Source organism: Bombus bifarius, unplaced genomic scaffold, assembly GCF_011952205.1.
Source record: "Bombus bifarius isolate JDL3187 unplaced genomic scaffold, Bbif_JDL3187 scf7180000008321, whole genome shotgun sequence".
In the NCBI taxonomy this organism is placed as follows: domain Eukaryota; kingdom Metazoa; phylum Arthropoda; class Insecta; order Hymenoptera; family Apidae; genus Bombus; species Bombus bifarius.
This window is the reverse complement of record NW_022884591.1, coordinates 568,061-591,157: the sequence shown is the minus strand read 5'-3', so window position 1 is coordinate 591,157 and position 23,097 is coordinate 568,061. Positions and strand designations below refer to the sequence as shown.

The following is a 23,097-nucleotide window of genomic DNA, read 5'->3' as shown; positions in this document are numbered from 1 at the left end:
AATTACTATGTATACTATGTCTCATGTAGTTTAAGGAAGTTGGTGTATTTATAATGTGATAAATTATACGTATATTACCTGGTTCTTAATGAACTGGATATTCCAATCGTTCTTAAGCTCATAATTCCATTTCAACATTGTGAAGCTTTTCACATATTTGTTCTTTATAACGAATTCTCTGAAATTTCCTTTACAAGCTTCTACGATATTTCATTTGCTGTCCATTGAATAAGTCCATTAGCCAGATTTAGATATCTTTTAAATAAGTTTTATAAACACCTCGATAAAGAATAATGAGATTATACTACACACAGCGATCGCATGATGTTGTTTGAAGCATGCATTTGCTATGTGCATGTAATTGCGTCGAAATATTGTTGGTTTATCGGTGCATTATCTATTAAAAATTCAAGTGCACGTTGTACAGGCGTCACGCTTAAAGTCACAGAAAATGAAAGAAACATATAAAGAATGTCATTTACGTTTCCATCTATTTATTATGATTACACTTTGAAATGATGTTTTGTATTACATCATACTATTACAGCATTATCTTGTGATAAGAAATATCTGCGTTTATATAAATAATTCCCATTTCCAAACGTATCAGTTATTGCAGGTTAGATTATTTAATAAACTACATACACATAAGCATATGTAATAATATTGGGTTGGCAACTAAGTGATTGCGGATTTTGTCATTAAGTGGTTCATTAATGTCAAAATAGTGCTGCCATTAATAGTTTCTTAAGACTCTGTTTGGATGCTCAGAATTGTGATATTAATATCATTTCTGGTATCAAACGTTAGGAAGGAGAGTTTGAAAATGTAAAATTTTTAAGGATGAATTAGAGCGAGAGAAATTTGTGCAAGCTCAGGATTGCAAATATAAGAGAAGGATTTTTAGAATTTCAAGGTAGAATCGTCTTGTGGTTGAAATTCGAGGAACAAGGCAAGAGTGTTTCGAGACGCCAGATTCGTGTGTGGAATAGAATTTTACGTAAATTCGGGTCCCCAGAAAAAGAAAGCGACATAAAGAATTCATACAAGATAATAACGTTTACATTATTCAATTTCAAGCTCGATGTTTTTAACGGACGAATCGAAAGACAACGTCGAAGTTTTGTTACATCTCCCACTTAATATACAGAATAGAAATTAAACGAAAAGAAATGATATTCAACTCTTTGTTCTTCCATCTAAACGGTCATTCGATTCTCTCTAAACTCATTTTCACAAACATTCGAGATCCGGATTCAACGTGAGAGTTTCACGTTTATGAAAGTGGAAGTTGTATCATTAAGTTTTATTCCCGGCTGCTATCTCGCCGCGTTCGGAATGCTCGTTTCGTTTAAATTCAGAAACAGTTCAGTCCTGTCCGGTTTCTTCACGAGCTTGAAGACCGACACGGAACAATTTTTATTATGTTAAGAATTAATTCTTTCCCATTATAAGCGCGCCTGCGTGTTCGGTGCTGTTTCGCGAGCTGTGACTTGAAAATCCTTAAAGTCCGATTGTGAATTGTAAATATTATTATTAATAATAATTGTAAATAAGATGAAAGATGGATTAGACGTTTTTCAATATTTCATCTTATCAAAAATGGTTACACGCATAATCTTTTTAGCCCCTTGACAATGATATTCAATTTTACATTTCAATTAATCTTTGTTAATCTGCGATATTTTATGTTATCAGAAATGACGTCGCATAATTTCGCTATCTTAAGAATTATTTCGTTTAATCAATTTAATCAATTCATTATTCATTGATTATTCATCAGATCCCCTGCGCAATTTTAATGAAACCAGAATAGAATTCTGATAGAGGAATGAACTTTGCGCTTTTATATATAGAACATGTATTTTATCGATTAGCATCATATGATCGCTTTCTATTTTTTTTCTTTGCTTTTTTTTTTTGCTTTTTAAGATTAACGATAAACAATATCATTACATAACATTATCGATGATAAAACGATAAACAATATATTTTCGAGATTAAATTTTTTAAATCGGAGAATGTTCAAGCATTCCAAGTTGAAATGAAGTACATGATAAGACAAGAAGTTTCTTCTCTTCTCTACGTTTTAATATTTTATATTTCCATTCGATGTCATCCAATTCTAGAGAAAAGTCGCGTGCTTCGGCATTCCAATTAATTACCTAGCCGTCGCCATAAATTTCAATTGTCGTTTATTACTCTTTCCTATCATATGTTTACATGAAAAAGCTTTCCGATTAAAAAAAAAGGTATTCAAAAAAAAAAAAAAAGTGAAAAATGACACGATTAACGCATTAAAAGCATCACGAGGACTGTTGCACACGTGAAAGCAGAAAACGGAACGAGTGCCGTTCGAAGGTTGATTTCCATTCACTCTGGTGCACGCAATTTTGCTCGAACAATCGAGGCAACGTAAACGATCGAATAATTCCCGTTTGTACGATTATTTGTTCCGAACTATGCACGCGCTGCTACCTACGGTTTAAATCGTTTCGAACTGTACGCCGCTGGCCACCGTAAAACCAGATTCACTTTAATTCCCATCGACGCGATGAAACGAACTGCAAATTAGCCCATGTACCATTTTGTATGGCAACGGTTCTCAAACTATTTTATAAATTCACTTACAAAGCAAGAAAAGCAGCGAAAAGTCGCAACAGCAAGATTCGAAAATGTCAATGCTTCTAACAAAAATTTATTTTGCATGAACATCATCCTATCAATTTCGTACGTTTCTATATGGAAATTAGAAGTTAAGATAAGAAGGTATTATACTTATCTATAATAAGTATTAACTTATTATAAATAATCAGCCACGTTACTGCGCCACGCCAGAAAAATTACTGAAAATTCTCAACGCGAGAATTGATTGTAATTTTAATAGATATTTAAAAAAAAAAAAAAAAAGATAAGAAGGTACAGCGGTGAATAGACTTGTGCATGTGCATGCGGATATGCAGATTTACATTTTGAAACGAAAGAGATAAAAGCCGAGAGTAAAGATTTTTATCTCGAAATATTATAACGAGTATTTTACTTTGGATACTTTATATTTTATATTTGTTGAATATTGTATGCATTCTGTACATGCTTTCGCACGGACTTAATCACCAGGCTGCGACTGTTCATGCAAATCCATATTTTGTCAATACAAATGGATCTTAAATAGCATTAGCAACTATTGCACGAAACTGATAGCCCTACTATTTTTGGCTACAGTTACCAGTTCCTCGGTCTTAAAACTGTTACTTTGTCGATTCTACGTTGGCCCGAGAATTCTTGTAGAATTAATTACAGCAAACGATGGATTTCGGATTTTCTGTTTTCGCAATTACTGAAAACGTACAGGTATATTTGCCAAAATTAATATTGGCTTTTATTTAGGCGCAGACATGGCTATATAAATCTACTTATAATTAATAATCCCTCGAATTATAATGATTTATACGTGAGACATTTAGATATATATTTTAAACCGGTTCTAACGATAAATCTTGTCATATATTTTCTACTATTTATTGTACCTTAATAACGATGATGAATTACGACATATTTAATCTTTATATTGGAAAGTTATATTTTACGAGCAGACTAAAGATAGAATCGTAGATTTTAGAGATAGAATCAGATTTTACAGGGAAATCTGATCTATGTCGACACATCTGTTCATCGCTACACGAATTATTCACGTAGAACCAGTTATCTCTTCCATATTGAGAACCAATGTCCTATTTCCCTTTTCTCTCTGTCTGTTACTAATTGGATAAGAGTTACACTCACGAATCGATAGAATCTCTCTGACGATATCAGATGATGCTCGAATATTAATTTGACTAGAAATATACAGAGATACCCTATCCACGAGAAAAAGCTTCTTTTCATCAGCATTCCTATCGAAATGCACGTGTTATCGTCAAAGGATCGTCGATACAGAGCGATGCTTCTCACACCGCATCGTTGCATCTTGCGAATAGGATCTCGTGAAATTGCATTCTGGTAACGACTAGTTTGTACGCGAGCGGATATTTTTGCAAGTTGAATATATGAAACGAGAGAAACGATCAATTCTACAAGAAATCGATTTCCCGAAGTTTTCCTTCTTAAGATAAATTCGTTACTAGTAGCTCTTTAGAAATTTGATATGCAACGGTATGCAAAAATATGTAAAATGTTTACAATTTAAAATAGAATTGGCAGATGAAACAAATTTCTGCTTGGATTACATTTCTTTAATTATGTTCATATAAATATGGAAATATACGCGATCTAGATTTATTAAAATCGAGAATGGTTTGTTTGGCAAGATTGGACGCTTATTTTTCAGTTTGTGAACAATTTTTAACGATACGAAACTGTACATTCGATAGAAATACTGACTGTTCGATTTTCTAAGTTCTGCTGGTGCATGATAAATTTTTGTCTAATTCCGCGATGTATAAATTATTTGTCACAGTTTGTGCAAACTTTGAAATAGATACAAAAATCCAGGTTTCAGCGATATTTAAAATTTTAAAGTATTCGAACGCCAAGTTAAGAATTCTATTTATTTGTAGAAAAGAGAGGATACCGTCGCGCGAAGGATAAATAGGGTTTTCATATTTTATCATCGGCGTCGAAAGCGGATGTTTCTTTCGTGAGAAATTTCATTTCTCGCGCCCGACTGTATCAAAGGATGAAAGATGCAGATAGAATTTTTTAGTCGGTGAAGGCGCTGTGACGTTATCAGACAAGTCGCGCGTTATCTCGTGTTATACAGCGATATGATATTCGATTGCACTGCGATTCTGTGGAGAGGAAGGTAGAGTAATATTCAAGGACGCTGATAAAGTCAACTTCTCTACCGACGTTGATGGAATTTGAAACGATTATGTTCAAATTTACTTAAGAATCACTGCTGATAGATAATCGCATTCTTTTAGTGATTCGATAGAACCAACTAATATAAAAAATTGGTAACGGAATCGATAGAAAGTCACGATTAGGGTTGTCGATAATTCCATATAATTACATAGGTACTTGAATTTCCGAAAATTATGAGATCATCTCTAATAAAACTGTATCAAACTTATTACATATAAATGACGAACATAATATTATAAAATAATCTTCCGATGATATACCTGTTGCTCCAACTATTTTTTACTCTAAACTATTTACTTATTTGCCTTTTATCGAGATTTCTTGTGTTTTTTTTTTATCGAGATATTATATCACTCGAATTCTGCTCGTTTGTGAGAGAAGCAGGATTATAATTCGTCGATTGAATTGGTAATAAAATTATTACCATCACTCCGTGATTAATATTTATTAATTAATTCCTGACGTTTTAGCAAAAGTCGAATGGGAAATACAACTAAAATAAAGCTGTTTTTATCATCGAAAGTACTTTTACTTTTGTAGTATCGAGAACCATGTAACATTTGCAATTCTTTTTCATTTCACTGCTCCAATCTGAAATCAAAGAAACGATAATTAATACGAAAAAAATTCCGATGTTGTTAGTTAAATACAAGAACAAACAGAGATAGAATCTTTGAAGCAAAAATATACCGATGGACTATAGAGAATCGATAATTATGATAAAATTTGGAACGCCAAAAATAAGGACAGTGGGTAAAGCAAAATATCCGGAGAAGGATGAAGTAGGAAGCAGCTACGAACTAATAGCAAGGGACAGGATACGAAAACGTTGAGGGACTTTAATTACTAATTGGCAGAGGAACAAAGAAAATGTATTTTACGTAATTTAGAAATGAGCACGTTAAAATATTTATCAAAGGCCTGCTATAGATTCGATGCTAGCGTATTAAGGAAGAAAGATTTATAAAAAGATGGAATAAACGAAGCAATGATAAAATAGTTAAGTTTTCTGAAAAAAGCAAATATAGCTATTGAACTAATTGTTAGCCAAACACAAGTATGTGATGATATACAGGGTGGTTGGTAATTGGTGGTACGAGCGGAAAGGAGGTGATTCTGCGTGAAAAAAGAAGTCGAAAATATGGAATAAAAATTTTTTTTTAATTTTTCCATCGAGACAACGATCTACAGTGAGATCCGTTATAACGAAAATTCAAAGTCGATTTTCTCGAAAACAAAGCCTCGAACGAAAAATTTTTATTCTATATTTTCGACTCCTTTTTTCGCGTAGAATCACCCCCTATCCGCTTGTACCACCAGTTACCAACCACCCTGTATATAAAATCAAATGTTGAACAGTGTAAATAGGTGAAAGAGAATAAAGATACATATTGATTTTTAGTATTAGATATAAAAGGGAATATCTATGTGTGTTTGGAGTTTAATTGTAGATGAGTGTGAGTCTTTGGATGTGATGGGTGGTTCTTAGAGTTATATGGGGATGAATGGAAGTTAGAAATATGGGAACCATTCCCTTTTCCAAGCTGTAAAACCGAAAAATAAATAAATAAATATATATATATTTATATACAGGTGGGAAGAGAGGAAGAAAATCGATACCTATGCATTTTCCAAACATTTTATTGGACAACTGACAGAAATAAACGCATAAAGGACAGAGAAGTTCGTCGATAAAAATTTCTAAACGACCCGGTTTCTCAACGAACCATATAAAAATACGTTGGAAAGTCTCGTTTCGATCGTTGTAACTATTTTCATCGAACCGCCTTCGATATGTTCCTCTAAAAAAAGGCCAAAGACTCATAAATCTGATGAGGTTGCGGGTCGATCGTTTAGAACACGAGCCATAAAGAAACGACGATTAAGATGGTCGATGGCACGGCATCGAAACCGCTATTTCACCGCAGTTTTAAAAGTTTCGCGTGTCTCCGTGAAACTTACTAATCCGTTATGTCAGTTATCGTAGTTGATCAAAGTTCGGAACAGATTTTGTAGGAAATTCAATTAAGTGGTTGAATTTAAAATTCTCATCGAGTTATTAACGATACGTATACCTTAATGTGTCATCAAGAGGTTGATAATAAATTGATACGATTAATATATATCACCTTAAATGTCACGTTAAATATGTAATGTTTACCTATATTATTTATTTTAAGATATTGATTAAGATACGTATTCTTTAATCAAATAATCTAGATTTCAAAATTACATTTCCGATTTTAATCTAAAGCCTTGATACACAGATTCCATACCTACTCTTACAAATACGTACATGATAACTTTATCCTATGTTTTAGTACAGTAGCACTGTGTATAACGTCGTAACATTAGAATGAAGATGAAATGTTTCTCGAGGAAATAGTAGGAAATACCAAAAGAAACTGTAAACTGTAATCTTTACAGGATCCAATTCACATTCACGAACCTGGTGTTCTGTTTGTTAACATGGCCATTGAGGTGAAAATAGACCGTGTCTCTCATCGGAACAGCGTTGGAAAAATTAATTGCGTGTGCACCAGTTTCGAAAATAAAATTCAGTTATTTTTACTCGTAGCTCCGCCGTGAATTTTTCCATTATAAATTTCCAAAAAACAGACTCTGGAAATCTGTACCTAACAAAAATTAAATATATATACTCACGATAGAATAAAAATTGTACATGTTTTAAATAGGAAAATAACATACGAGTTACCCTTTATTACACGTTCAATTCTCTTGCGAGTTTTAGAAAATTACACTTTACACTTTAAACTTTCTTATGGTCGTCACTGTATCTCCTGCGTTATGGGGGGTCCTATCGTATTTCGCGTGTGCATTCATAGGACCCTACGAAACATTGAGCAACCAGGTTCCTTTCCGTATCTCATTTGCACAAGTGCATTGCACCTCGACTCATTATTATTCCGCTAATTTGCCTTCGTAAATGGCCGGTGCTCCACCATGGGGCTGCACCTTGCGAAACACGATTCCTTCCACGAGATATTCGGCGCCTGATTCTCAACCTGGCGATTTCAATTTTATAATTAACTGTTCTCTGTTGCAACATCCGATTGCGTATACTTGTTATTTTGAAGAGATTCGAGGATTAAAAGACACGGTTCCTAAATGTCTCGATAAATTCGCATTCTCTGGAAGATGTTACGGAATCGGTGATTATTATCTGTTGAGTAATCGTTTCAAGATCTGCTGCTGTTGCCAAAGATCGAATTATTACGATGATTGGGACAGGTTCTCGTTGAAAATTACCATACTATTCGATCCTGTAATCGAAGATGTATTTCGAGAACAATGGAAAAATGCTTGTAGAAAATATCGTAAGTGCGAGAAAACTGAAAAATGTTGAGTTTTTTATTGGGAAATCTACATACCAGTGAGAATGCTGTATCATAGAATTTAAGTGGAATTTTCCTTTCTACAATAAATAGTTTTTAATAACGTTAGAAGATAGTGTCACAATATTGCCTTTACAGAAAAATATTTAAGTAGCAATAAATATTAGTTAATTGTTTTTTTGGTCTTTGTCTGTGCCATCCACTGAAATTCTAAATGAAAGGAATATTGAATTTTTTTGCAACCAAGAGATGGCACAGACAGGATTTTCTACAGATTTGACTTGCCTTCCTCAAGAATTTATTGCTACATTAATGCAGAAGTTTTCTTTTCCACCTGAGAAACTTGTTTCTTGATACTTGCAGCGTTCTCTGCAAGCGCTCTGCAATTTTAGAGTCTGATAAAATTTACGTTCTCTGAAAGATGGCACGATTGATCGATAATTGGCAATTACAGTCTGTTAGGTAATCGTTTCGCGACTTAAAGATGTTGGCAAAAATCAGGTCATTATAAGTTTTAGATAAGAAGTTTTGCGAAGGAAAATAGTGGGCTTTTGTAAATTGCACGTCTTTAACTTGCATTATTTATTATAATTGTTTTGCGATTCGAATATACTGTCAAAACCCGAACAATTTTTTGTAAGAATCTTGGAACAGTTCATTGGGAGATTCTCGGCGAATTTCGTATTTTCAGATAATTACAATCTAAACGAAAGTTCTAAATATCTCAATGTCCCAATAAGAGATTACTTCACCTGTTGAGTAATCGTTTCACGATTTGCAGATGTTGCAAAGATTTGGGTTACGAGATTTCTTGATGTAAATTCGTCGTTGTAGGTGTTTTGATACATTTGTTAGTTGAAGACGGCTGTAATATCAAGAGAATTTCGAATATCTCGATAAATTTGCATTCCAGATACAAATACATATATGTCCTCTTAAATGATTACTTTGTCATCAGGAGAAAAACTTATGGAAAAGAACTTAGAATAAAATTGAGAAATCTCGTATAATTAGGCGATTAAATAAACTCATTCTGTTTTTAAATTTCGAACTTTGTATCATCGTAATATGAAAGAAATTCCCAAGTCTTTAGATAAAATTCTATTCTTTATTTAACATCGGTAAAACAACAACTTCATCGCCTTAGATAATCGGGTCTGGACTTAAGAAAAATGTTGCGAAACGATGTTAAGACCATGAGAGTTTTCATGCAAATTCAGGATTTTACGTTGGATGGGTAGATAAACTATCGTTAGCGCTTTTGTTTTACTATTACAGGAATTCTCGAATGTTTCAATAAATTTGCATTCTCAAAGGACTTCTGAATAGTTCTGAATGCACAATTTTAATCTCATGGGTAATCGTCCTACCGTTTAGAAATGTTACGTGAATATATCGGAACCGTGAGAATTGTGCTATAAATAAACTCGTTAGCAAAGATTCTGTCAGATTTTATAATTGAAAGTAATCGTAGTATAGAGGCTAACGAAAATTTCACAGCGTTAGAGGAGAATTAGGGAGCATGAAATATTGTAGTTAATTTGCATCGCTACGTGGCTAGCCATAACGTTGTTGCAGAACATCTGCGACTCTGAATTCCTGTTTAATACCGAAACGTTAACAACAACTTTAAACTGCTGTTAGCGAAATTTATCCAGAAATAAAGATCGTTCGTTATATTTCAATAGTTTGTGATATTTTTGGAAATTTAATAATTCCAAAAACTTTGTGTTTTGTCCCTTTTCCTTCTTTTCTCCCCTTTTGAAAATTTACGAATATACAAATTTGTATTTGTATATTCGAAAATTTTACAATTTTGAGAACATACAACTTTATCTTCTTAATTTTTGATCTTTAAAACGATTCGTATAAAGCAATAGAATGTTTCATGCAATTAAAGGAACGATCAATATTTGCTATTCGATTACAGCTGTGATTACAATGTTATCAAGAATTTGCTTTAACTTTGTATTTCTTTATTCTTGTGTACTTTCAATGTCACAGTCAATGGCTTATTAACTTCGGAATAAGGAACCTACAAGTATTAAAGTGGTATTTGTACGTACTTAAAACACTCGAAAATATCCGAAGATTAACCTTTATTATCGATAATCGTGGCATCTCTTCAATCGGATTTGAGATATAAAAATACACAAGTACTGAATGGCCTTCATCAAACGAAACGAAAATTTCTTTCGTATTTTTAGTCATTGAAAATTCGTATACACATAATTAAACACATTCTTCGTTCCATTTAAACAATTTATTCATGCATAAATTATTTTATTATATCCATATGCATCAACGTAATACAATAATTCTATATAAAGTAATATGTAAAACAATTATACTACATATTATTATGGCCAAGATTTTCAATTAAAAAAAATTCTAAACGAATATCCAAATTTCGTCTCAACCTCAAAATTCTCGAATATCCTAGAAAACTATAAAATACGAATTATTCGTTCGATACGACAAAACTACACCTTAAAGTATCTCGTACTGCGATCAAAAACAATTATTTGAAATGTTAACCGAGCCAAACTTCCATCGATCCTCGTGTATCACGATTTCGAATTTCTCGACAGCGCTGTGTCAATTAAAATAAAATAGTTTCCGAGCAACTCCGGTTGTTCCTACCGAAGAACCTTTCACGGGGTTGCTGCGCGAAATCAAACAAAATTCCGAGAAGCCAACGTAAAGCGTAAAGTATCGCGAATTCGCTGGCGGAGCTCGACTCCAGAGTATTTTGTTTGACATTCCCCATCCATAGGGTCGAAGTTCGTCCAGCCGCTTATTGCCTGTGCAGACTTGGCTGCAGCCTGAAGCCGAGTCCTCGAGGCGAGTACTCATCAAACTTCGTGCATCCCACCGGCTGTGGCTGGTTGGTTGCTGGCTGCTGCGCGAAACTTGCATTCCTGAATGACAAACGACTAAAATTTTATTAATACGAGCCGCTTTGTCTTTTAGCAAAATTGTCCACATGAGTGGATGAGTTTGAAATGAAGGACTATAACGGAACTTTTCAAAATATCGTAGTGAACTTTTTCACGGAGGTCTCATGCGGAGGGTTTTCTTTTAACCTTTTTACAGGTGAATTTCATAATTGCAAAGGGGATGGCTAATTCTCATTTGAAATATGTTTGTGAATATTAATATTGGTATTTTGAAGAAAATCCAGCTCGCTTGTGATCGAGTTTAAAATTAATTGGAGCATAAAGAATTGCAATGAAAGTTGTAGAAATTGCTGTGATTCTTTCATGGAAGTTTTGCTTGACATTCCTTAAGAATTTTATCAACGACAAAGTCGATTCTTCTTTCTACTTGATATACGCATCTCTGAATACTTTTAACAAGATTTCCCTCGTCAGTGGACGAAATTAAGATAGAAGAATTGCAAGGAAATTTTTCTGAATTCTAATGAATCCTCTTGCGAGCATTAGATTTTCTTTTAACCTTTTCACAGGTGAATTTATTAATGTCAAAGACGATAATTAACTTTTTACTCGAAGAAGTCTGGATTTTATTGTAACGCGTCAAACAAGCTTTACCACTCTTGCTACTTGCATTAAAAAAAAAAAAAAAAGGTAAACCTCGCGTGGTAAGCCCGTTTCCGTCGCATGAATTTTCTCGGTAGCAAGCAATTATCAACAGTTATTTACCGCGACACTCTATATCCCGATCCCGATGAAAGTGAATGATATGACTGAGACTTTAATTAATTAGCATCTGCCAGGTCTGCCATTGGCTGCTGCTGTCTGCTCGAGTCGTTTTCCCAGCTACGTTCTCGTTAGACTATTCTCTCGTGTGTTGAGCACAAGCACGTGCACACATCCACGCATAAATTTGCCAGTTACTCGTTTGTTTCCACAAATTTCCACGGAACACATGCAACGTGTCACGATCGCTCGATCATTATTATAATGGCGACAACGAGCTCGAGCTTCTCGCTTTCTGTGCACGCTCTTCTCGCAATTCTCTGGATCTCACTGCAGGCGGCCTTCTAAGCAGCTTATGAACTGTATAAGTAATAGACCCCATTCTCCAGTTCTGCTCTTCCTTCCGCTTCTCTTGTTGCGCCTCTTTTATCTTGCCTCGCAGCTACCTCTGGGAATAGAAAATTGTTTCTACGCTGGTTTAGACTACGGCCAATCAGGCGTCTGAGAAATGGTTAATTTAGCGAGACGAGAAATCTCCGGATTTCGTAAGAGCTATGGGATGAGCACTTTGAGGATAATTGCTAAATTGGCTTTTGGCTTTCTCGTGATCTCGCATGACTACGTTTCGAAAGATCTTGTTTCCTTCTTCACTTTTTAATACGAATCGTTGGTATTTTTACCGGCTTGACGGAAGGATGAAATAATCGATGAGACGAGGAAATCAGGAAGTTCTTGCGTTTACTGTAGAAATTGGAATAGAACGTTAACGATGGTCGATAACCTGGCTGCGAGGTTCCTTGCTTTCTGTGGATATGTATCTCGTTTATCAGATTTTGCTTCTATTAAAATTTCATCTGTACAGAAAAATGGGTACTTTAGGACGATGAGAAATTTTTTGCGATCGCTTTTCTATTACGTTGTCCGAAAAGTGTCTGTCTGTTACAAGGATGCATCTTTATATAAACATGAAACCTAATCCGTGGAACGTTGTGATGTTTACCTTGATAGGACAAAATGAATCATACGTAATTGGATAAAATAATATAAAACAGAAACTTTTCGGACGACCTAATACTTTATACTTATTTCTCCTGATTTTAAAACGTCCTACATTCTTCTGGTAGATTTGCCAAACTTTGGAACTTTCTATTTAATGAATTCGAGAATACGTTGAGATAGGAATTGGTATTCTTAATATTTGTTGCTTTTCTAACAGGTTTTGAAGAAACACGTATTTTTGCGAAACTAACAGAGAGCTAACTAGATTTATTTAGAAATTCAGTTAGCAAGAAGAATCGAGAAAAGAACATCCTCTTCAGATCGATATCACGTCCCTAGAAGTCTAATTACAAGACAAAAATGCAACGCCACTCATATCGAAGGAAAACTCGATTACATCAATTGCGTTACAGATTTATTTTAATTATACCCTTCCAATTAACACTTGTTCCTGCTGTATCTCTTCGTTCCACTTCATAACACTTGGCAAACAGAAAATTCTCTCTCCTGTCCTCTCGTAAGATCAGCAACAGATATAAAGTCGTGCGGTGAGACTTGAAAATATTCGTAAACTGGCACGTGTGATACTGTAAATTAACAATACAAATCTATTTATTATAACAATTTTATATCACATCTAACTGAGATAATAATCTCTCAGATATAATTTAATTGAATTCTGTTTCTATAAGAGTCTGTAAACTTGGATCGCCGAAGCAAGATTCTACAAATTAAATCGAGCTTCGTTTAGCTGGATTATGTCGAACAATATTTACAATTCGTCAAAAGTAATTCTTTAAACGAATTCTTTACAACTATATAGCATTAAGATCAAACGATTGTGTTCTTAAATTATCTTGAATTTTGCTTAATGGATATCTTATTTATATCTTGCTGTTATCTTCTTCATCGTACATATACTGTTAGATATGGTTAATTAACACATTTTATTTCGATAAAGTTAACAACTTTTCTAAGATTATTTGTGGAACGAATTTCTTTAAACTATATACGATCTACAGGATCTCGTAATGAATAAATTCTGTTCCAACGTCATTTTTAACTTTCTGCCTGGATATCTATAAATCGCGCGCTCCCGCTGTCAATTAACTTGCTCCGTTTCGATAAAAATAACAATGTCTCTGTAAAACAATTCTAAAGAATTGTATAATAATGTAGAAGAAACGAATATCTATAAATCTGACGATGCTGATAATAATCTTATTCCATTGTCGGGACATCGACGAAATAAATTTCTCTAAATTATATAATATTTGTCATCGATTCACTTTCCAGTCTATTTCAAGAAATGTTATTCTTAATATTACACGTCCAATCTTCGAAACAAACTCCGATAAGTCTGCCAGTATCGTTAATTATACTACTCAACCGTTCTAAAATTATCAAAACGAATTGTTTCGACGTGTGATATTTATGATCGGTTCGCTTTCCAATTTTTAATGCGATTCTTTGTCTCATTTTCCTTTTTTTTTTTAATATTTTTATTTTTTTTTAAGTAAACCCTAAATTACATATTTTTCGTCACGTTTTATTCCTACAGATTTATCAATTTCGTTAACGAATGTTTACAACTTATCTCGCTCTTGCGATCTAATAAAATATTATTACGTGCATTTTTATGCCACTATACAATAGTGCCATAAATCTGCCAAGTCCATAGAAAAAGTAGGTTTATGTATATAGCAGAAAAATTAGAACAATGGCATATCTTCTTATATCTTTAATTCGTAAGACTTATTGCTGGTCGCATTCAAATAAAGTATAGATATGGAAAGAATAATAATAACAATGATAACAGTCGCTTATGGGTTTTCATCTATTGCGACATTATCTCGACAGCTACAAAGATTTTTCTTCTTCAATTTGTCTTCTTACCAAAACAACAAACGAGTTATTATCGTACTATAGTAGCAGTATCAAGTATTATAATTGAAATCGAATAAAAATCCATTTGAATACCTTACAACGTTACCACGCTATATATTTTTAGTTTCCGTAAAATTTCAAACTCTTTTATGCTTCGTGTTGCACATACACAACATATTGTACTTTATTTTACGTTGTACATTAATAAGTTTTTAATTGATTAAACGATAAATGTATTTGTCTTCGGTAAAATTAGTCTCAAAGTTTATTGCATTATTTATTTTCTAAAAAAAGAAACTTCGTTTTAGAAAAAATTCTATTGCCTTGTGTCCTCTTTGAAAAATTTTACAAGAGAAAACCAATATGTTCCAGCATGTTTTTCTTATCGATAAATAATAGAAAGAAAATTTAGTAACAATATTTAATAGCAATTTTAAAACAAAATTACTTGCCGCGAGGATTAATTAATACTAGAACTAACTACCACACCAGTCGAATTGATTGGTTTTACAAATTTATTTTCAAATTCCTACTTCGTGTTATATTTTTCCCCCAATGATGTAACGAGTTTCGCAACGATAATTAAAAGAACAACATAATGAATTTTATTTTCTTTTTTTACGTATTCCAACTGAAAATAATTTTATATCAAGCCTACTTATACCAATAGCGGTCAAAATGACTGGTGCTTGTCCAAGTGTACAAGGGTCCTGCAATCTGTTTATCGAAACCCAATTAACAAGTTTCCTCGTTTTCTACAACTTCGCACACGTTTTTCATTCGATATGATGATATCAGTTATCAGGAAAATTGCGGATCGATCGCTAGATGCTAATACTAGAAATACCACAGCAGTCAAAACGACTGGTTCTACAATTTTATAAATCTGTCAAGCCTCGTTTAGGCACCATGGTCCCAGATGGATTAATAATACCAAAAATATACTATATAACATGAAATTCCTTCCGTAATAAAGTAATAAATCAATAAATATAAAAATATTCTATAGTTACGTATTTTTTAAAAAATGACCAGTCATTTTGACTGGTTTTTTGATGCTTCGTGTTAACTATCGGTAGTTCTAGCGTTGAACCGTTTCGTTCTCGTACTATTTTAGATTATCAGGAAAAAAAGTCGACAATTCGTTGGAATATAGCTCCATCAGAAAAATCGCAAGTTAGCCAATTTCTTGCTCAGCTTTTACCGTCCTCTTGTTCCTTTCTAGAGCCATAAAAAAGCTGACCAGCCGGTGAAACAGCCTCTCGATCCATCGCCGATCAAAACGCATAAAATGTGGCACAGAACTGTCTTTGTTCCACGCACTCGAAATCCCGCTTCGTTCAGGATGAGTTCGCCTCTTTTTCTGCCCATTCATCCGGTGTAATATTCGCGGTGCATCGACGAGAACACTCGCTACGAACCGCGAGAATGAAAAGCCAAAGATATAAAACGTAAGAACGAGCACAGTGTGCGCTTAGGTGTCGCAGAAGTCTGTTTCACTTTGTTTTCTCTTTCTGTCACGCGTGCAGATATCGTTTGAGTGATACGGTGCTTGAGTTTCATGGACACTTGTATAGTTGTGCAAAAAAAAAAAAGTTGTAATGACTGATGAATAAGAGATACTTTAATAATTAAAAAAATAATAATACACGGAATATGATTCGAGAACTATAATACAAGTTAAAGGAACGTAATTTTTCACGCAAAAATGATAAGTCGATTTTCCGTTCTATGGTTGCCTTTCGACAAAATTGAAATTGATAATTTGTCGAGTACATTTGCATTTGACTAATTTCTCACCGAACAAGAATATGCAATTGGCAACAAATTATTCCGAATGCAAAAGTAAATTGAAAATGTAGATAGAACGAGATTTTTTCATTTGATGTCTCGTTTATAAGGAAATTAAATCTGAGACCGTGTCGGGCACGTGCGATTTTCTGAAAAGCAAGGCATCGTACGAAAGCATTTTATTCCGTGTTTTCCACTTATTTTCGCGTCGTTTCTCATTGTATCGCGATTTCGAAATCACTCTGTATATTTGGTTTTCGTAGCGTCAACACTGTAAACTAGATCTCGCATACCGAACCTAATTCCTCTGGTAGTGTAGCCTTTCGAAAAAATTCTCCAATGCTTACGAATGATTTCACTGATGATAAGTCAAAAATTTCACTGCACAAAAAAACGAACGAAACGTCAGTAAATAAAAAACTGTTATTCCATCTATTTACCCGATACTTGTGTAGGAAAGAGGCAATGTGCCAGTAACTGAAAAATGAAAAGCTATTGGCTTGGCAACTAAGTGATTGCGGATTTTGTCATTACCACCTAATTATTATATTATATTATATTATATTATATATTATATATTATATATTATATTATATTATATTATATTATATTATATTATATTATATTATATTATATTATATTATATTATATTATATTATATTATATTATATTATATTATATTATATTATATTATTCGACGTATGCATATATTTACACAATACCAATGAATATAACTAAACAATAAACAAAGTAATAATAAATAAAAGAATATAAATTTTATACGAACTTCAATTCAACGCTATTCAAGAGATACTTATGTAATACATATCGCGAGAAACGAGTAGAAACGAATCGATAATGGTAAATGGTCCCCCATATATTATGCACGTGATAAAATAAACGGCCTCGCGTGACTTCCGGTTCGATTGTAACCCGCAAGAAGTCTTACAGGAGTCGAAACGACGTTTAGCTGGCCTAGCGTTACACACGAGAACGAATTATTTGTGCAGCACATTAAAATACTTATAACAGGCTGTTTAACTTGAATGGCTGGAACGAGTGTTCTATCTATTTTGGCGAAAATCAATGGCTCGATTGCAGCCTCTGTAGCGTTCCAAGATGAATTTCAAGCTCGTTTAGAGGATTCACTTTGCTCGAAGGATTAATCTCGTGGGGATCGAAGTTCGTTTTGGGTTTGGTGATTCGTTGGGAGGAAAGAGGGGGCTCGTGCATTGTATCATGAGATTCTGATACATCGATGGACGTGTACTCGTCTGTGTTAGACAACTATCTGCAATCTGGATTATGCGAGAATTAGTGAAAATGGTGAGTCAGTTACGAATAGATTTCAGAATCGTGGATTGTCATTTACTTAAAATTCTGTAGGCGTTAGAATAGGTTCAACCTTGATGTTATTCTTACTTCTTCTTCACGTCTCTATGTCACTTCAGATATCTTCCTTTTTATAAATACTTCGTTCATAAGAAGCGTGGAATACAGAAGAACTAGCGAAATTCTATGGAATACCAAGAACAAATATTTTGAAATTATCTATATTTTAATGATACCTATCGAAATATAATATTCATATCGGATTATACAGGATAACAACAATTTAAAGAATTTAAGGAAAATAAAAATTAGTCGAATTTTCCATTTCGAAGCACAACAAATTTACACGAAGAATTCTTAATCCCAAACTACTGTAGTCTTCAAACTCTTTCAAACTTCTAAATACATTCCTTCCATTTGAAAACACGAGTTCTCTCTCTTCGCTAATATCTTCACACATCACCCAGTACAACGTTCAGAAAAAATAACCGATAAAATCCTTAACCAACTTAATCCATTTCCAAACTACCGTATTCTTCGAGTACCTTGAAACTTCTGCAACTCTAAATGCCAGTACGCATTTTGTTCAGCCCAGAAACATCACACAGACCACACTCGCAAACTACAATTTCCTTCAAATTCTCCGTTTCTTTCTTTCAGATCACGAAAGTCTTAGCCAGCGTAGTCATGTAATTCGGTGGATCACGATAGCTCACAGTGTGTCTGATCTTCCCTGAGTGACGGGTAGCCGAACGGTCGTTGAACGGCCGGTGCACAGAACGGCCTGGTCGGACAGGAAGCTCGTCGCGTCTCCAACCGCGAAGGATCGGGTGATGAGCTCAGGGTACCAGGCGACCGGCCCCGACACAACATGTTCCGCTCTAAAATTCGCATTCACACGTGTCGAGTGATACTGCTCACGTCGCTGGTATGGTTCCTGGTGGACGTGATGGTGCTGATGCACTATTCGGATTGCATCGGAGGGTCCGGATGGGGTTGCACGGAGAATAACAAACAACAGCAAACGTTAACCGAAGAAAATTTACCTCATTCGAAAGAAGCTTTAATGAAAGAAGAGGAACAGATACAGTCGGCTGGACAAGCGAGCAAAAGCCGATACAAACAATCGGAATTACATTTATGGAGGCCAGCTAAGGTCGTCCGAGAGAATAAAGGGATGCCTGGCGAGGTGGGTGCGGCGGTACACATTTCGCCGGAAGACGAGGCCAGGCAACAGGAGCTGTTCAAACTGAACCAATTCAACCTGATGGCCAGCGATATGATCTCGTTGAATCGGTCACTCAAGGATATTCGATTAGAGGGCTGCAAGACCAAGAAGTACAACAAGTACCTGCCGGATACTAGCATCGTGATAGTGTTCCACAATGAAGCATGGAGCACGTTGTTGAGGACTGTTTGGTCGGTCATTAATCGGTCTCCGCGTACATTGTTAAAGGAGATCATATTGGTAGATGATAAGAGCGAGCAAGGTGAGCCTGAGAATGGTTGGTGGTAGAGGAACTGGGATGGTCTGGTCTTGGGAGTGGTCTGAATAGATGGGTGCGGTTTTGAATGAGTTCATGAGGTTTTGTGTTCGTGCGCTTCTCCAGTAGAGAAACCATTCCATTGGTGGCTAAATCTAAGGTTAACGTGTATACGTTGGTTAAAGAATATAATAGCATTTTTAAGTTTAGCATCGTGTTAGATATTTTTGTTTCGCTTTCTTTGAAGAAGTGAAAGGGATTATATATTCTATATATATTTTATAGATTCTAAGATACTTTTCTATATGCTTTCTTATTTATATAATTGCCATTCTATCTTTTTTTTTTTTCTATATTTTAAAATATCTTTCATTCGGTCTAAGCAAATTGTGTAAACATTCTGAAAATCTTGGACGATTGCACGCTTTTCTTTCACATTCTACTTTCAAATACTCGATCCTTCTGCTGATTTCTAACATTAGAAACTCAACCCAAATGATTCACAATAAACATTCACACCAAATGTCTAGAATGTGAAAGTAGCAGGGAAACGTAGCGTTATATAGAATTTAATTATTGTCAAGTCAACCAGTTCCTACTGCCGCAATGGATGTATTATTTTTCAATATTCAGTCATTGTGATCTAGTAAACATTGCTTTCACTTCTCTACGCTTTTTTGCTCACGCCATGCACTCGATTCGTAGATCACTTGAAGCAAGACTTGGAGGACTATGTAAAAACGTTACCGGTCCCTACATATGTGTACCGTACAGAGAAAAGATCTGGTCTGATCAGAGCTAGGCTCCTTGGAGCGAAACACGTGACAGGACAAGTTATAACGTTCCTAGACGCTCATTGCGAATGCACAGAAGGTTGGCTGGAGCCTTTGCTATCCAGGATCGCTGAAGACAGGACAACCGTTGTCTGTCCCATCATTGATGTGATTAGCGACGATACCTTTGAGTACATTCCGGCCAGCGATATGACGTGGGGTGGTTTCAATTGGAAACTGAATTTTAGATGGTAAGGACCACTCAATTGACTTTGTGAACAAAGTTCTGTGGCTGAAGACTGGGATTTCCCGATGTGACAATTTCCAAGAGCCGAGGTCATAATCACTTGAGTTCATGTCTGTACATCATTACATAGCTATTTGTTATATTTGTTTCATGCTTGTTTAATAAACAATTTAATGTCGATCGATTTCTAAAAATTGAAGTTCTAATGACTCGAACTACATTAGATTATGTTCAACTTTATATCTAAAGCAAGGCCACTATTTCTATATAATTCCTATGTATTTTATCGTTTTAAAATTATCTCCTATATTTGTTTTACATTTGTTTGTTAAACAGTTTACTTACTACGAGACGATATCCAAAAATTGTAATTCTAATGATTTAGGCTATGCGGATTATTTTTCAGATTACCTTTAATTTTTAGCCTTTGTTCCACAAGCCTTTATTGTCATCTTCATGACAATATTTTCTACCGATAGATTGAATTTTTTCATTCATTTACTGACGCGAAGTTTCGTTAATCTTCAAGGTACAGGGTGGCGCAAAGAGAAATGGACAGAAGATTAGGGGATAGAACAGCCCCTCTGAGAACACCGACGATGGCCGGCGGTTTATTTTCTATTGATAAGGATTATTTTTACGAATTGGGAGCGTACGACGAGGGCATGGATATTTGGGGCGGTGAAAACCTCGAAATGAGCTTCCGGGTGAGTATTGATCGATGACAGTATTTACTTTATGCGGTCAGACTATTTAAATGAAAATGAAGTTATAAAACGCGAATAAATAAAAGTGTTTTGGTCATGGAATACGTGCGTGTGCTATTCAAATTCATATCTAGTTAATTAATAAAATAAACAATAATAGCAGTAAAATAATAGTTAATAATTTATATATATAAATCGTTTCTTTATTTTTTTTATCATTTGCTTTCACAGCTAATTGCTCGTTCTTAATGCTGTTGGCTCGATGAAAAACTTTCCTTTCTCTGTTATCTATCTGTAGCTGTTTGTTCGATCCTCTCTTGTGTGGCAGAACTTTTTTATTCGATAATTAACACGAGAATTTGAAGAAATTAAAAATACAAAGGCTCCTTGAAAGTTCTAGAGTTAAAAGTAATCGATAATTTTGATCAGAATTTGGGCGCTTTGTCTAAAATAATTATCCGAATATTATTAATTCCATTTCATCGAATAATTCATCCGGATAAAACTTGTTCATTATATCCATAACAAATTATCTTCTCCATTTCATTATCATTTATTGAGATAATTAACAGGATAATTATTGTAAAATTATTCAAATCATAATACAAATAATCGTTAATTGTTTTTGCCCCCCCCCCACTTAATTTTGTAAGCGTCTCTCGCGCTTCACGCATACTTAATTAATTGCTGGGTATTGTTATTGATATTATTTAAATAGCACTAACTTCTCATCGCCGCAGTGATTACTATAACTAATTTAATAATAACAATTCGATCAAATTCGTAATCGAACAAAGTCTAATCCGGATAAATATCTATTCGATCGGATAATTTTGATTTGTTACTTGCAATTAAAATTTCTCGTTTCTTTATAATAAATTATCGTGAAAAGATTTTGCCCAACACCGTTTGTTACACACATTGGATTTATTTATTAAATAATCTAGTGAAACGTTTGAGTTTGTGATCCCAAAATACACAGGGGGTTTAGCTATGGACATTTTCATCTTCATTTGTGAAGTCATAAGTACCTTGTAGGTATGGCAATGCGGTGGGACGTTAGAAATCAGTCCATGTTCACATGTTGGACATGTGTTCCGAGACAAGAGTCCGTATACATTCCCTGGTGGTGTCAGCAAAGTAGTTCTACACAATGCGGCTAGGGTGGCCGAAGTCTGGATGGATGAGTGGAGAGATTTTTACTATGCCATGAACCCAGGTTAGATAATAGCGTGTATCATTTCATTTGTATACTTTGTTTTCTTTCTTAATTCAAGTATCAATTAATAGACAGTTAATTATAGCTAGCCAATTGATAGTCAATTTGTTGAGCCTCCTCGAGTTTTGCCGTAGAGAAGTGTGCATTTTTCTTTCTTTTAATTATCTACAAACGAAAATATATAACAACGATAATGTACTGTAAGAAAGATAAAGAAAGTAAGAACAATTGTAAGTTTAACGTTTGCCATCACATGCTAAAAAATTGTATAAACTAAAAGTTACATAAAATACATTAGTATGTATAACTTAATTAAGAAGTAAGATTGCGAGCATTTACATGTACTTGACGGGTATCTGATACAACCAATGCTATAATATTATTCAGATAAAAACGTTGTATTATAGCACACTTTTTTATTTACTTCGAATAAAACATTTGATAGAGTATTAATCTAGCGTATCAAAATAATTTCGTAAATATCTTTATAGCTAGTAACGGTCTATACATTAGAAATATTAACACCCATAGCTATATGTAGTTGATTTATATTTGACTCTAAAATTAATCTCAAGTGTGTTTTTTTTTCTTTTTAGTGTGATATTAACCAAATTATCTTTTAGCATTTATCATCGAATTTTATATTAACATAAATGTATATCACATATTTTTATCTAAATATATAGTATATTTTTTTTTCTCTGTGTGTGTGCGTGCGTGCGTGCGTGCGTGCGTGCGTGCGTGCGTGTGTACGCGCGTGTGTGTGTTAAAGAATTC

The 23,097-nt window shown here is 34.3% G+C and overlaps 1 protein-coding gene across 3 annotated transcripts in view; it reads left to right on the top strand.

Annotated features, from left to right (window-relative positions):
- Positions 1-23,097, top strand: part of LOC117212558 (polypeptide N-acetylgalactosaminyltransferase 5) — a 40,019-nt gene that overhangs the window by 13,248 nt on the left and 3,674 nt on the right. For 2 of the 3 annotated variants that reach the window (XM_033457451.1, XM_033457452.1), the window contains exons 2-5: positions 18,551-19,380; positions 20,080-20,398; positions 20,924-21,101; positions 22,140-22,320. In XM_033457451.1, coding sequence (XP_033313342.1) covers positions 18,762-19,380; positions 20,080-20,398; positions 20,924-21,101; positions 22,140-22,320 — 1,297 coding nt within the window. In that variant the 5' untranslated portion in view covers positions 18,551-18,761. The remainder of the gene's footprint in view (positions 1-18,550; positions 19,381-20,079; positions 20,399-20,923; positions 21,102-22,139; positions 22,321-23,097) is intronic. The other variant, XM_033457453.1, reaches the window with a different exon arrangement.